At 36.5% G+C, this 13,679-nt stretch overlaps 1 protein-coding gene across 13 annotated transcripts in view; it reads left to right on the top strand.

The window, feature by feature from the left end:
- The window catches only part of LOC149779390 (sugar transporter SWEET1-like), a 67,188-nt gene extending 55,972 nt beyond the window's left edge, over positions 1 to 11,216 (top strand). For 12 of the 13 annotated variants that reach the window (XM_089940051.1, XM_089940047.1, XM_089940045.1 and 9 more), the window contains 2 exons: positions 6,943 to 7,050; positions 8,936 to 11,216. In XM_089940051.1, coding sequence (XP_089796177.1) covers positions 6,943 to 7,038 — 96 coding nt within the window. In that variant the 3' untranslated portion in view covers positions 7,039 to 7,050; positions 8,936 to 11,216. Of the gene's footprint in view, positions 1 to 5,314; positions 5,476 to 6,942; positions 7,051 to 8,935 lie in introns of all 13 variants that reach the window. The other variant, XR_016415640.1, reaches the window with a different exon arrangement.
- Positions 11,217 to 13,679: the final 2,463 nt, after the last annotated feature.

The following is a 13,679-nucleotide window of genomic DNA, read 5'->3' as shown; positions in this document are numbered from 1 at the left end:
CTTTTTTTGTGACAAATTTTTAAAGCCAATGTCATCCCTGCTACCACAGCAGTTATCTTGAAATGAATGGTCGTATGGGGTTTTCATTGACAGTCTTCTTATGATGTCTGGTTCATCCTAAATGAAAATGGTTCCACACAGACATATAAAATTAGCAGTGGAAATCATGAAAGTTTTGTTACTCCTGATTAGATGGTCATATTGACTTATCAGTATCCTGTAAAGAAATTTTATAATTCTGTCAAGATGGTCCTAAATGAAAAGGCCCAGACATCCAATATTGCTACAAGAAGTTGCTCCTTGTGACTGTTAAGTCATATCATCATGGAGTTTTAAGTGGAAGACTTTTAGTGTCTACTCATTAACCCCTAGCGACAAGTTTACATGGCAGGAGCTAGTAGCCTACTGTGGAGCTGTGTAGCATCAAGGTCGTGTATGATACACTAAAGTGGGTGGTATTATAGAAAGGTAGACAGATGTAGCTCTACAATGGTACCAAATAATCTGGACGTTTTAGTTGCACTACAATTAATAGAGGGTCTCAATACGAAAATGATGGGTCCGTTAAGCAAAACTTTTTTTACAAAATGACTACAACTTTTACACTTCTGCTCATGCACGAGCAAAATAGCGAATGAAAAATGATCTAACACAACTAGGCATTAGGTTAATGGAAAATCACTTGGAAGTCGATGCATTAGAATGTACTTGTATTCAGAAAAAGCCCACAAAATGTGTTTCCTACTCACATTTCAGGCGAAAACAACAAAAACCTCCAGGGGTTAATGAGTTAATGGGTGCATTTTGATGATGTCACCTAATTTGAATATTCCTTGCATATTTAATCACTTGTGCATTGACACTGCACATAAATTACAAATTCAGCCATTCCTTGATGATTTGTAAAAAAATTCCAAAATCATTGTTAAATAAAAATTGTGCCAATTTAATGTCCTGTATAGTGGCTAAAGTGGCCATCTTAAAAGTCTTAAAACCACTACACCCAGAAGTTTTATCAGAATTGGGTTTCTTTCCACCAGAAGACTTCTTATGATATTACCAAATGAAAATAGTAATGATCTTACATTGGGTTTTCACCAGAAGACTTCTTATGATATTATTTTTATATTATTAAATGAAAATGGTGCTTATCTGATATCCAGTATGGCCACATTTGCACCTGTCATGAAAGTATTTTTATTGCTGCTCATCCTGAGTGGAAAGTCATATTGACAAAGGGTTTCACAAAAAGACCATTTATGATATTCTCAATGAAAACAGTGCTATCTGGCCACAAATATGTCTGCTTCAGTAAATAGTATGACTTTTTTTATTCATTCTCATAAATGGATGGGTATATCAGCATAGAATTTTCACCAAAAGTCTTCTAAAGGTGTCTAGTTTGTCCTATGTGAAAATGGTGCCAATCCTGCATCTATTATGTTTGTCCAGTGGCTAATTTGAAAATCTTATCATTCAAGAATATCAGAAATGGTTTCAGCATGCATAAGTTAAAAAAGAAAAAAATGGTCTTATTTGAATTCCTGGAAATTCTCTTCATACAGTAGCTTGTCAGACCCTTCATGGGACTGTTGTTACTTTTAAAAATCAGGCATTCACTTTGAACACTATTTTCATAAAACTGTACAACTCATGGTAATCATACTTAACTAGATGTCTGCAGCATCTGATAGTTGCTTAAATTGATTCATGCCAACATTGTCAATCCTGGGTTCTAATTTAAATAACACTTGATCTTACTGTTTAAAAATGGCAGGAATTACTCAGTTTGGAAATTCAACCCTGTTCAAAATACCGAGATATGGTGTGGAACCTAACACACAAAATATTTTGAGTGCTTCATCATCAGCATTTAAAAAATTTGTGATGGCTCACATTTAAGACAAAGAATATGCCTATTTGTTGTTTGGGATAAAAAGTTCAAAACTCAAGGTCACAAAAGAAAGAAGGAAGAACTATTTCTGCAAAACTACTATAGTTTAACACCTGCCTGGACTTATCTTTGTTGCATTTGAGACAGAGAAGTTACCAGTTGATTTTAGGGTTAAAAGGTAAAAAGTAGGATCAGAGGGACTCTGAGAAGGAAAATGGTTTTCATTAAATAAAAACTCAAGTGTCATGCCACAAGCTTGGACCAAACTTTGGGGATGGTTTGTATCTGAGGCTGGAAATGTACCCATCTATTGTGGGCTCTGTAGGTCAAAGAGTCAATGCCTTTGTGAGAAAGAAGAAAAATGGTTTCTGCAGTATAACTTGAGTTCTGTGCCTTTTATCTGGAACAAATTTTGTGGATACCTATTGATTTAATTCTACAATGAATATTGTTACCTGCTTCAGCCATTTCCAATCGATGAAACTAAAAATAGATACCTTTCTGTAGCATAATAAGTTATGACCCCTCAGCTTTCAAGGCCTTCCACAGAGGAGTGACTGCTGGGCAGGAGTCACATGATCAACTTAACATTGACCATGTGAAAGAACCTATCTTAACAATGCCAGAAGTTCCACTCCATAACTGGGCTTCAACACCAATTCCTTCTCCATATTTCAATAGCTTTTATTTTGTCTCATCATGGTATTATTTTCTCTACCATGTACTCTGATGTTATTCCAAGAAATATTATACCCTGATTGTTTGCAGTGTTTACCAACAGCTATCAGGGATTTTCTCTTGGTGCATTAGTAGTATTCTTTAGCTTTTGCTTCAAGGCTTCTTGCAGTTTCAGTTGGTATACAGGTGTTCTTTAAAGGCTTCTAGCAGTTTCTCCAATACAGTCTTTTCCACAATTATCACACTGGAGTTTATAGATGACTGAACACTTCTTGTTCAAAGGAGTCTGGTCTTTTGGATGTGCCAAGACTGACTGGTTGGTGATATAGGTTTTGTGGTTTACATTAGCTCCAAGCTTTTGGAAGATCTTTTGTAATCTTTCAGAGAGTCCATCAGTATATGGTAAAGGGACAGCTACACATCTGTTTTCTGTCTCCTTCCTCCTTTCTCCATTCTTTTTCAGCAAAGTTTACCGTCCCATAGGTCATTGATTTTCAGATTATTTTTTTATTCCACATCCTTTCATAATAATAGTATGGGTTGATGAGGTGACACTGCAGTGGATCTTAAAAATAAAATTTTAATTTCAGTGAAGTTTCTGACAAAATTTTCAAAAGATTGAAAAGCTGACCCACAACTTACAACTTAAAAAAAAAACCAGTGTGTCCCAGAACATAAATTACTGTAAAAATTAATTGATCATGTCCCAGTATATATGGTATACTGTTATACTGTATATACTTGGTGGATGTTTACAAGAGTATACTATATCTACTTGTTGTATTTGGCATGAACTCCTCCCATACACTTATTCAAATGCTTAAGATAGAGGCCTCAAGTGACCGAGTGGTCTAAAGCACTCACCATTACGGATCACTGCCATCTCACCTCTGTCTGCATGGGTTAGAGTCTCGGATTCTGCCAATGTGGGTATGTCAGAAAGCTTGCAGGTAGCTTCTCGTGAATCAGTGGTTCTTTCTGGGATTTTCCCAGGTTCTTATTCCACTACGTATACTGGCTGCATGTATAGCCTAACATGTGCTGAAAAATGGCATTAAACCCTACAACAGGGGGCCCCGAGTGGCCGAGTGGTCTAAAGCGCTCTCCGTTACGGATCACTGCCATCTCACCTCTGCCTGCATGGGTTCGAGTCCAAGGCTCGGCTAGCATGGGTACGTGGGAAAGCCTGCCAGTAGCTTCTCGTGGGTCGGTGGTTCTTCCCTGGGTTTTCCACGGTTCTTCCTCCACCATTAATACTGGCCGCCATGTATAGCCTATCATGTGCTGAAAAATGGCGTTAAACATTACGACAACAACTACAAAACCCTACAACAAAAAAAACAATAATGTATGCTTAAGGTAGGGGAAGATCAATGTTTTGGACAGGCAGTAATACTCAGTAAATGAAGACAAACAGTGATAAATAGACAAATAATATTACATTTATTGACATCTAACACTAATAATGCACACATTCTCACATTCCCACCTGACTCTACCTCTCATGATGATAAAATGTTACATGAAATAAGATTAATGAAACTGATTCAAGTCCTGTTGTTCAGCTTTCTTTTGATTGTAAAGTTACTTGCCAAAGTAAATTTCCCACTTGTTACCTTATTTTAATATCACTTGACAGTTCGGCTCTATGAATTTGCAGTTTTTTATCCATAAGTCATCCAAAAATTATTTTACATTTTTTCACAAAATAACAGCCAAATGTGGCCACATTGAATACTAGTCAATGTTCCAGAATTTGACACTATGCTTTCCAGCTCATATTTCATATCTCCCCTCCTTCGGCTAGGACACTAAGTGAGGTTCTTATGGTCTTATGAAGTTGTGCACTCCCACACTTCCAATTTACCCTTCATTAGCCAAAGGACATGGAAAGGTCTTTGGGGTCACACACACCTTTCCTGCACTTTGAATCCATCCTTTGCCAGCCAAAACACTTGGTGAGGGCCATGGGGTCATGCACACTCTCCTTCCTGCCTGCCTGCCTGCCTGCCTCCTCCACTTCTATCTCTGACTGACTCTGAAAACACGTCTATATGTGTATGACAGCTTACTTTCCAGGCAGCATGAGTATCATGCAGGAACACATGATTTTCCTTAAAGTTGCAACGTCAGTATAGCTCAGTGAGTATAGCATGTGTTCAATCTTGGCAACATGTTTTGCTCAAACTGTTAAATAGATGGGTTTGGTGGTCCTGCTTGAAGAATTTGGCAATCTTAGCAGGACCACCAAAATAGAACAGGTTGGTTAATCACTTATTAATGTTATCCTTGTCAGTGTCATAGTGAACACAGCATTAGGCAACGCCCATAGGTGCTCAGCCTTATAATTGTTAAGGTGGAGGGGTAGCCCACTGATAGGCAACATTTTGTCTTTGTCTAGCCTTGTTTTTTCAGATTTTGTCCCAAAAATTTGTCTGTTTTGTATCATCAAGTTTGTCTCAGTCTGCTCATTTGTTTTTGGTGTGTGGCATGATATTTAAGTATAAAGGTTTGTGCGAACTGGTCCAGTGACACCAAACAGGATGTGTTTCTTGTCCTGAAGTGGGGAGGACTGTCAAGCAAACCCATCAAATTAACATGTGAAACATGTTGCTAAGAGTGAAAATAGGATATAATCACTGAGCTATACTGACATTGCGATTTTATGGAAAAATGTGTTCCTGCGAGATTCTAATGCTGCCTGGAAAGCAAGTTGTCATACATACATCAATGTGTTTTCAGAATACTAAGCAGTCAGGAAGAGATAGAAGGGGAGAAGGCTGGCAGGCAGGGAGGAGGGTGTGTGTTACCCAATAGCCATCGCAAAGCATTTCGGCTGGTGAGCCATGCTGGAAGGGTGTATGTGACCCCACAGGCCTTACAGAGCATTTGGCCATTGACAGGTAAATTGGAATTGTGGGAGTGTGCATCTCCATAAGAGCCCCACAGAGCATCCTGACCGGTGGAGAGGAGATTTGAAATATGAGCAGGAAAGCAAAGTTGCAGTGTTGAATTCTTTAATATTGCGTAGTATTCAGTTGTGGCCATGTTTAGGTGTTATTTTGTAAAGAATACTTAAATATATGTTTTGGTGACTTATAGATGAAAATCTGTAAATTCATGGAGCCAAACTGAAGTGATATTTGGATCAGGATGCAGTAGGGAAAATTGACCTTGGTGAGTTCCTAATGTAGTGCAGTGATAAAATTGTACAATTAAAAGAGAGCTGAATAACAGTACTTGAATCACTTTCTGTCAATCTTATTTCATTTAACATTTTCTCATCACAAGAGGTAGTGTTGGGGGAATGTGTGAGTGTACATTATTAGTATTATATGTTAATAAAGGTAATATTATTTTTGTATTTTCCACTGTTTATCTTCATTCCTTGCATGTCCCAACCATTCACCATCCCCAATCTTAAGCATTTGACTAAGTGTAGGGCAGTTTGTGACAGTATGTTTACAAGTGTATACTGTATTTACATAGTGGATGTTTGCTAGCCTATACTGTATTTACATAGTGGATGTTTGCTAGCCTATACTGTAATTACATTGAGTTGTTTGCTAGTCTATACTGTATTTACATAGTGGATATTTGCTAGCCTATACTCTATTTACATTGAGATGTTTGCTAGCCTATACTGTATTTACACTGAGTTGTTTGCTAGCCTATACTGTATTTACATAGTGGATGTTTGCTAGCCTATACTTTATTTTTATCTAAATGTTTGCTAGCCCATACTATATTTACATGTTTGCTAGCCTGTACTGTATTTACATTGTTTGCTAGCCTATACTGTATTGACATTCAATTGTTTGCTAGCTTATACTGTAAGCTTATACTGTATTTACATTTAAATTGTTTGCTAGCCTATACTATATTTACATAATGGATATCTGCTAGCCACTGAGAAAATAGGAAACAGAAATTGTAGTGACTGGTTGATAAGTATGAACATATCTTATAACAAAACCTAGAACACAGAACATAAAATATATTTATCTTTATAATTTTATGATTCTAGTCTAAGATAATTGGCTAGTATTGCAGCTATTGTGACATTTGTTCTCTTCAGTATCCTGACCTGATAGGTATTATAAGATTTTCTCTCTTCAGTATCCTGACCTGATAGGTATTGTAACATTTTCTCTCTTCAGTATCCTGACCTGATAGGTATTGTAACATTTTCTCTCATCAGTATCCTGACTTGATGGGTATTGTAAGATTTTCTTTCTTCAGTATCCTGACCTGATAGGTATTGTAAGATTTTCTCTCTTAAGTATCCTAACTTGATAGGTATTGTAACATTTTCTCCTTTCATTATTCTAATCTGATTAATAAAATAATTTTTACATGTTCTCTTTTAGTATCCTAACCTGATGGGTATTATACTTGGAATTGTGCAGTTAGGAATGTTTGTGTGCTATCCTTCAACAAATTATACAGGGACCATTATTGCCTGATAAATATCAGAGGTAACAGTGTAGAAATTATTAAGCATGAGTAATTATTACATTTGTTTATATATGCCATGCATCCATAAGCATACAGCAGAGACCCAGATATATAAAGTGCCAGCAGAGTGCAAGATAATATATAAAGTGTTCCAGATATGTATAAAGTACCATTAGAGTTCTAGCTATGTATAAAGTACCATTAGAGCCACAGATATATATAAAGTGCCATTAGAGTCCCAGATATATAAAGTACCATTAGAGTCCCAGATATGTATAAAGTACCATTAGAGCCACAGATATATATAAAGTGCCACTAGAGTCCCAGATATGTATAAAGTACCATTAGAGTTCCAGATATGTATTAAGTACCATTAGAGCCACAGATATATATAAAGTGCCATTAGAGTCCCAGATATATAAAGTACCATTAGAGTCCCAGATATGTATAAAGTACCATTAGAGCCACAGATATATATAAAGTGCCATTAAAGTCCCAGATATATAAAGTACCATTAGAGTCCCAGATATATGTAAAGTGCCATTAGATTCCCAGATATGTATAAAGTGCTAGCAGAAACCAAGATACAGTCCTACCAACTTGTATGAACATCATTTATGTCAACAAGCTGTCTATGTAATGAAAATATAAAGTCCCAGTGCCATGGTCTATTATTAGGATCAAATTTGTCATGCTTATGTTGATGTCGACAGAAGCTGTCAGTCCCAACTTGAACAGATGTTTTGTTTTCTTACTGTTTATGTCAACAAGCTGCCAGTTTCCACTCATACTTTGCTCTACAGTTATTTGGTGTCGCTGCTGGGTTTTAATGCTGCCATCACATTAACAAATGGGCATATGTTTGGTCCTCAGATGTTGATATTCATGCCAGCTTAAGTAGCATGTGCATCCTTCATCAAAACAAGCCGGCTACAGTCTTTAATAAAAGCAGTGCACACTTCATCAAAACAAGCCGGCTACAGTCTTTCATAAAAGCAATGATCCCTTCATCTGAAGAAGTTCAGCACCAAACTTTTATAAAAACAATGAAATCTGATCAGTTGTTGCATTTTCCAAGTTTTTATTGATTGGAACAAATTTATTTTGTCATGTAAGTTTCATTTTCTGCAGGAAAAAAGTAACTTTGTTTATGCTTGTGCAAAATTGCAAATTAAATTCACAATCTCTTGAAAAAACAACTATCTTAGCTAAAATAGTAGAACTTTGCATTAAAGTAAAAACTATCATTATCCCCTATCCCCAACCATATTGCTAAAATCATTTAATTTTAATTAGTTTAAATTTTAAATTCCATTTTAATTTGATTAAGCTATAATCTTGATTACATGCATTACTCTGCGTATTCTAGAATTTGTAAGTGTTTTACAAATGTTAGTACAAGTTTTTCTTGTGTATAATTAATTCAAAACTTGGTGAAAGGTTATTTCCCTTTGAGTAGTCTCTTTCCCTTATTTAGAAGTTTACCTTTGTTGTATCAAGTAGCCTAATATACATGTCAGTTTAAGTACATGTCACATATAAATAACAACTAAACAGTACATAAAATGAAGATTACCATTGTTTTTATTAATGTGTTTATACACTGTATGTATTTTCTAACAGGATGTGACTGATACAGGAATTTCCTAACATGTGACCTATACTCAAAGTCATGGATTTTTCATGTGCATGTACTGTATGTACTTCATGCATTATGGATTGTATAGGAAAAAGCTAACACAGATATAAGTGGTCAATATACAGGAGTATTTCAAACTGGGTTTTTTCTTCATTTAATCATAATTTCTATTGTGTATTTTCTCAAAGTGTAAATCATACATACTGATGACAAGTTACCCCTTACAGATGAATTTCACTTGTTTGCTAAATTTTGTCTTTTTTCAGCCACATGACCACACTTTTCTTCACATCTGCTTACGTAAACAGTATTACCTCCATCCTGAGGACATCGAGATGGACAGATAGTGCTAGATATAAAGTGCCAGGAGAGACACAGATATTTAAAGTGTCAACAGAGACTGAAATATATCAAGTGCCAGCAGAGATTGAGATGTAATAAATGCCAGCAGAGACCTAGATTTATAAGGTACCAGGATAGACCCAGATAGTGTAAAGTGCCAAAAGAGACACAGATATATAAAATGTCAGCAGAGATGCACGTATATAAAGTGACATTGGAGTTGCAGATCCATAAAATATCAGCAGAGACCCAGATATATCAAGTGCCATTAGGGTCACAGATATATAAAATGCCATTAGGGTCCAGAATATTTAAAGTGCCAGTGGTGACCCAGATAAATAAAATACCAGTAGAGACCCAGATATATAAACTGTCACTGGGGTTGCAGATATATAAAATTCCAGCAGAGACCCAGATATATATTGTGCCATTAGGGTCACAGATTTATAAAATGCAATTAGGGTCACATATATATAAAATGCCATTAGAGTCACAAATATATTAAATGCCATTAGGGTCACAGAGATATAAAATGCCATTAGAGACACAGATATATAAAATGCCATTAGGGTCACAGATATATCAAATGTCATTAGGGTCACAGATATATCAAATGTCATTAGGGTCACATATATATAAAATGCTAATAGGGTCACAGATATATAAAATGCCATTTGGGTTGCAGATATATAAAATGTCAGTAGGACCAAGATACAGAAGATGCTAGTAATGACCAAGACATATAAAGTGCCAGTAGAGACCCAGACAGTGTCAGTAAAAACCAAGATATATAAAATGTCATTATATATGAAATCGTGCTGTTCGTACTAATTTTTTTCATGAAAACAAAAGTCAGATATGGGACCTTTCTCTTATCTGTTGGCTACATGTTATTTTGTGCTCTTTGGTTGCAAAATAAAGGTATTTGAATGGGTTGAGATTAATTGTATGCTCAGGTTTTGTTTAGTAGTAAGCTTTACATGATACCACTCAAGAAATTACATAATAGCAGTGCAGTTTCTCAGATATTCAGCATGGCAGAAATGTTTAGTGGTGGCGAAATTTCACTGATTTTATGAGATGAAAGTGGGATCATAAATACAAATTATTATAACCTGCCTAGGTCTAAAATCACTCAGATATAACTAGCCAGAATTAAAATCCTGTTTTTATTGAGCCCATGTTTTCATATATAATTGCTGATAAGTCCTGTCCAAATATCAAACAACATAGATCCTTGCATGCAATTGCATAATGCATTAGCAGATCAGAGTGTAAGTTGACTGTTCTATGCTTACTTTTAACAAACTGCATAGACACAGATCTGCTGGCACATTATGCAATGACAGATCTGGGTTGGTGCAGTTTATAGTTGGACTTGAATTATAAGCACGTTTATACGGTAGTTGAAACTAAACATAGCTGTCACTTTTCTGTACTGGGAAGGTCAACAGTTTGTCACGGTTGTGGATAAAGAAATAAAGAGATACCTGCTAATTCCCTTAAAATACTGTAAAATCTGGACCATAGTCATGTACATGAAAATAGGTGTAATAAAAATAAATGCACGAAAGACTTACTATTTTCTCATAGCAATAGTAAGCACACATGCAGTAATGAAACAAATAACAGAGTTCTCCAGGATGCAAATTTTTTTTCAAATATGGATATTTTTCATTGTGGGTACATAAAGATTCTGTCAGATGAGTCCTTGGCATGCAGTTTCTTTTTGGACAAACTTCTGTTTTGTTTGATCTGTATATACAAGGCAAGTGTCAGTCATGTGTTATCCAAAAAATATGAGATTAGGTGAAGATGCTTAGACCAGATTTTGGTAGATAAGAAGATTAAGATACCTGTTAATTGATTGTCAGTGCCTTATCATCACTTTAATCAGTAGACTAATTACACATGCATGCATTTTGATACCTTTCTTCAGTAGACATCATTCAGCATTGCTGAATCCCTCATGCTTTAAATTCTCCTGTGATTTTTGGAACACTTGCATTTTATTGTATATCTTATTGACAAAATAATGCCAAGATTATGAAATTTCTTTGAATTTTACCCATTAACATAATTGATTTACTTTGTTTGACAGAGAAATAAAAACTGCCATGTTAATTGTCATCAACTCAGCTGTTTGTATGAATCATGTACATAATTTTATACTTTGTTTTCACATGAATACAATATCATGCTGCATTTTCGTTGGCAACTTTATGTACTTTGGTACCAACTGCAAGGGGGCCCTGAGTGGCTGAGTAGTCTAAAGTGCTTTCCATTATGGATCACTGCCATCTCACCTCTGTCTGCCTGGGTTCAAGTCTCAGATTCAGCCAATGTGTACATGTGAGAAAGCTTGCCATTAGCTTCTCATGGGTTGGTGGTTCTTTCTGGGGTTTTCCTGGGTTCTTCTTCCACCATTAATACTGGCCGCCATGTATAGCCTATTGTGTGCTGAAAAATGGCATTAAACCCAACAACAACAACAACAACAACCAACTGCAAGGCTGCAGATGAACTCATTCTTGCAAGACTGTCTGGCAAAAAGGGATCTAACTCTGATAAAGAAAACAACACCTAAGAGACAGAGATATTTGTGGAATTGATTATGGAATCTGGCATTCCCGTAGGCTGCAAAACAAGAAAACAATGGACATTATTAGCTGTATGCACATGGTGTCATGACTGGAGAAATAAAACTTCAATGGTATCTCATGGAACACTAAATTTGTAAAGGTCAACTTTCACTAGGCATGAGGCCTCAAATCTTCATATATTTGCTGTTCAGGCACATCAGGCTAAGGACAAGAGAACTACTATGCCAGATGGACATTTGAAACAAGAAACTGTAACACAGTTTATAAGGGTGATGGACAAGTGCCCTGGTCTAAACCCGCAGTGGAAATTTTTTTTAAAGTTTGTTCAAGTAAAAACTGAATGTAGTATATTGCCACAGACATGTAGCATGATGTCCCACCCAGACACATTATCCTGACACCAGGCCGACCAGTCCTAACACTAGCCTCTTAATGCTGAGTGCCAAGTGAGGCAGCTGTTAGTACCATTTTTGTAAGTTTTTGGTACGAGTCGTCTGGGGTTCGAACCCACAGCCTCCTGCTTCCGAGGCAGATTCTCTGACCACTAGGCCACCGGAGCGGTATATTCTTTTATAATTTATAAGACTAAATATTTCATAATGAATCATTTGCAATCTGATATTTAAATTGACAACACAACAATACACTCATAATACCCAATATTATCATAAGGAACTAAAGGTCTCATAATTAGGGCTCCTACTTTTAGACATGGCATGATTTACACAGGTCTTCAGAAAATTTTGAATTCAATGTGTGTTCTAGAAAAACCACAGAAAATTGTAAAAAGTGGAAAAAGTTATTGAGATGTCTTCAGATTTTATACCACATGTCTGGAATGTGTGGGTGTGACATAAAGACTTAATTATGTTTACTTCTTTAATTATTGTTAGCAGGTCTTTGTTTTGTAATTTCATGACATTTGCTTTTGTAATATAGTCATTGTATAACTGCTCAGGTGAAATAGTGGTTAGAGCATCTGCCTTGGATGTGGGAGGGCTTGGGTTAGATCCCCGGCCGAGTCATACCAAAGACTTATAAAGATGGTACTAACAGCTGCCCCACTAGGCACTCAGCATTAAGAGGTTAGTGTTAGGACTGGTTGGCGTGTTGTTAGGATAATGTGACTGGGTGGGACATCATTCTACATGTCTGCGGAATGATGCCCGATTGCTAAACATCACTATAAAATGCCACACTGCAGACATCGTAGCGATATGACTGAAACATTGTTAAAGCTATGTTAAAAATCCAAATCATGCTAGTCATTGTATATGTTTTTATGTGTTATCTAATATTGTAAAGTGCTTAGGGCTTCTAAAGATTAGGTGCTGTTTTAAGTTCATGTTATTATTATTATTATTATTTATTGAGGCCATACACGAGACATATGCATGTTGGACACTGAGTCACTGGATTACAGCTTGGCCAAATATAGCTCACAATTAAAGGTAATGTGCATCTGTGCAACCAGGTAGAGAGTAGGACACCATTAATATTGATGCTGACATCATCTCAGTGAACAGATTTCTTTGGGTGAAAATGCCGGGAGCGGAGACACTGTATCACAAGTCTCGCTCATATTCACCTCCTCAGCCTGTATATTTGGTGGTACCATTAGGACTTTTTCCTCACTGGTATGACAGCCTGTCTGCACTTTCAAATTGAATATCCCCTAACCATCCTGGCATCATAAACTTGGCACTGGAAAGAAGGAAAGGATAGCCCTGTTCTGTCAGTACTGGACTATGCCATCAGATGTTGGTCATTCATGGTCAACATGAAATCTGATAATGCCTATACCTGTGAGGACTGCTTTTGATGGTTTTATAGGACATGTCCTGTCCTGGTATCATGAACATGGAACTGAAATAATGAATGAAGGCCCTGTTCCATCAAGTCCAGACTCTGCCATCAGATGTAGATTGTTCATGGTTAACACTGACCCTGATTAAACATATACCTATGCCTAAGGAAACAGCATACATCTAATTTCACATACCTTGTCCCAGCTCTCACAGGGAAGACCCCATCCACTATAGTTCCATGACAGACCCATGTCATC

This window comes from Sinohyriopsis cumingii, chromosome 17 (assembly GCF_028554795.1).
Source record: "Sinohyriopsis cumingii isolate HCF-2022 chromosome 17, ASM2855479v2, whole genome shotgun sequence".
NCBI lineage: Eukaryota > Metazoa > Mollusca > Bivalvia > Unionida > Unionidae > Sinohyriopsis > Sinohyriopsis cumingii.
The sequence above is the reverse complement of the archived record's forward strand: the minus strand, read 5'-3'. Positions and strand labels throughout refer to the sequence as shown.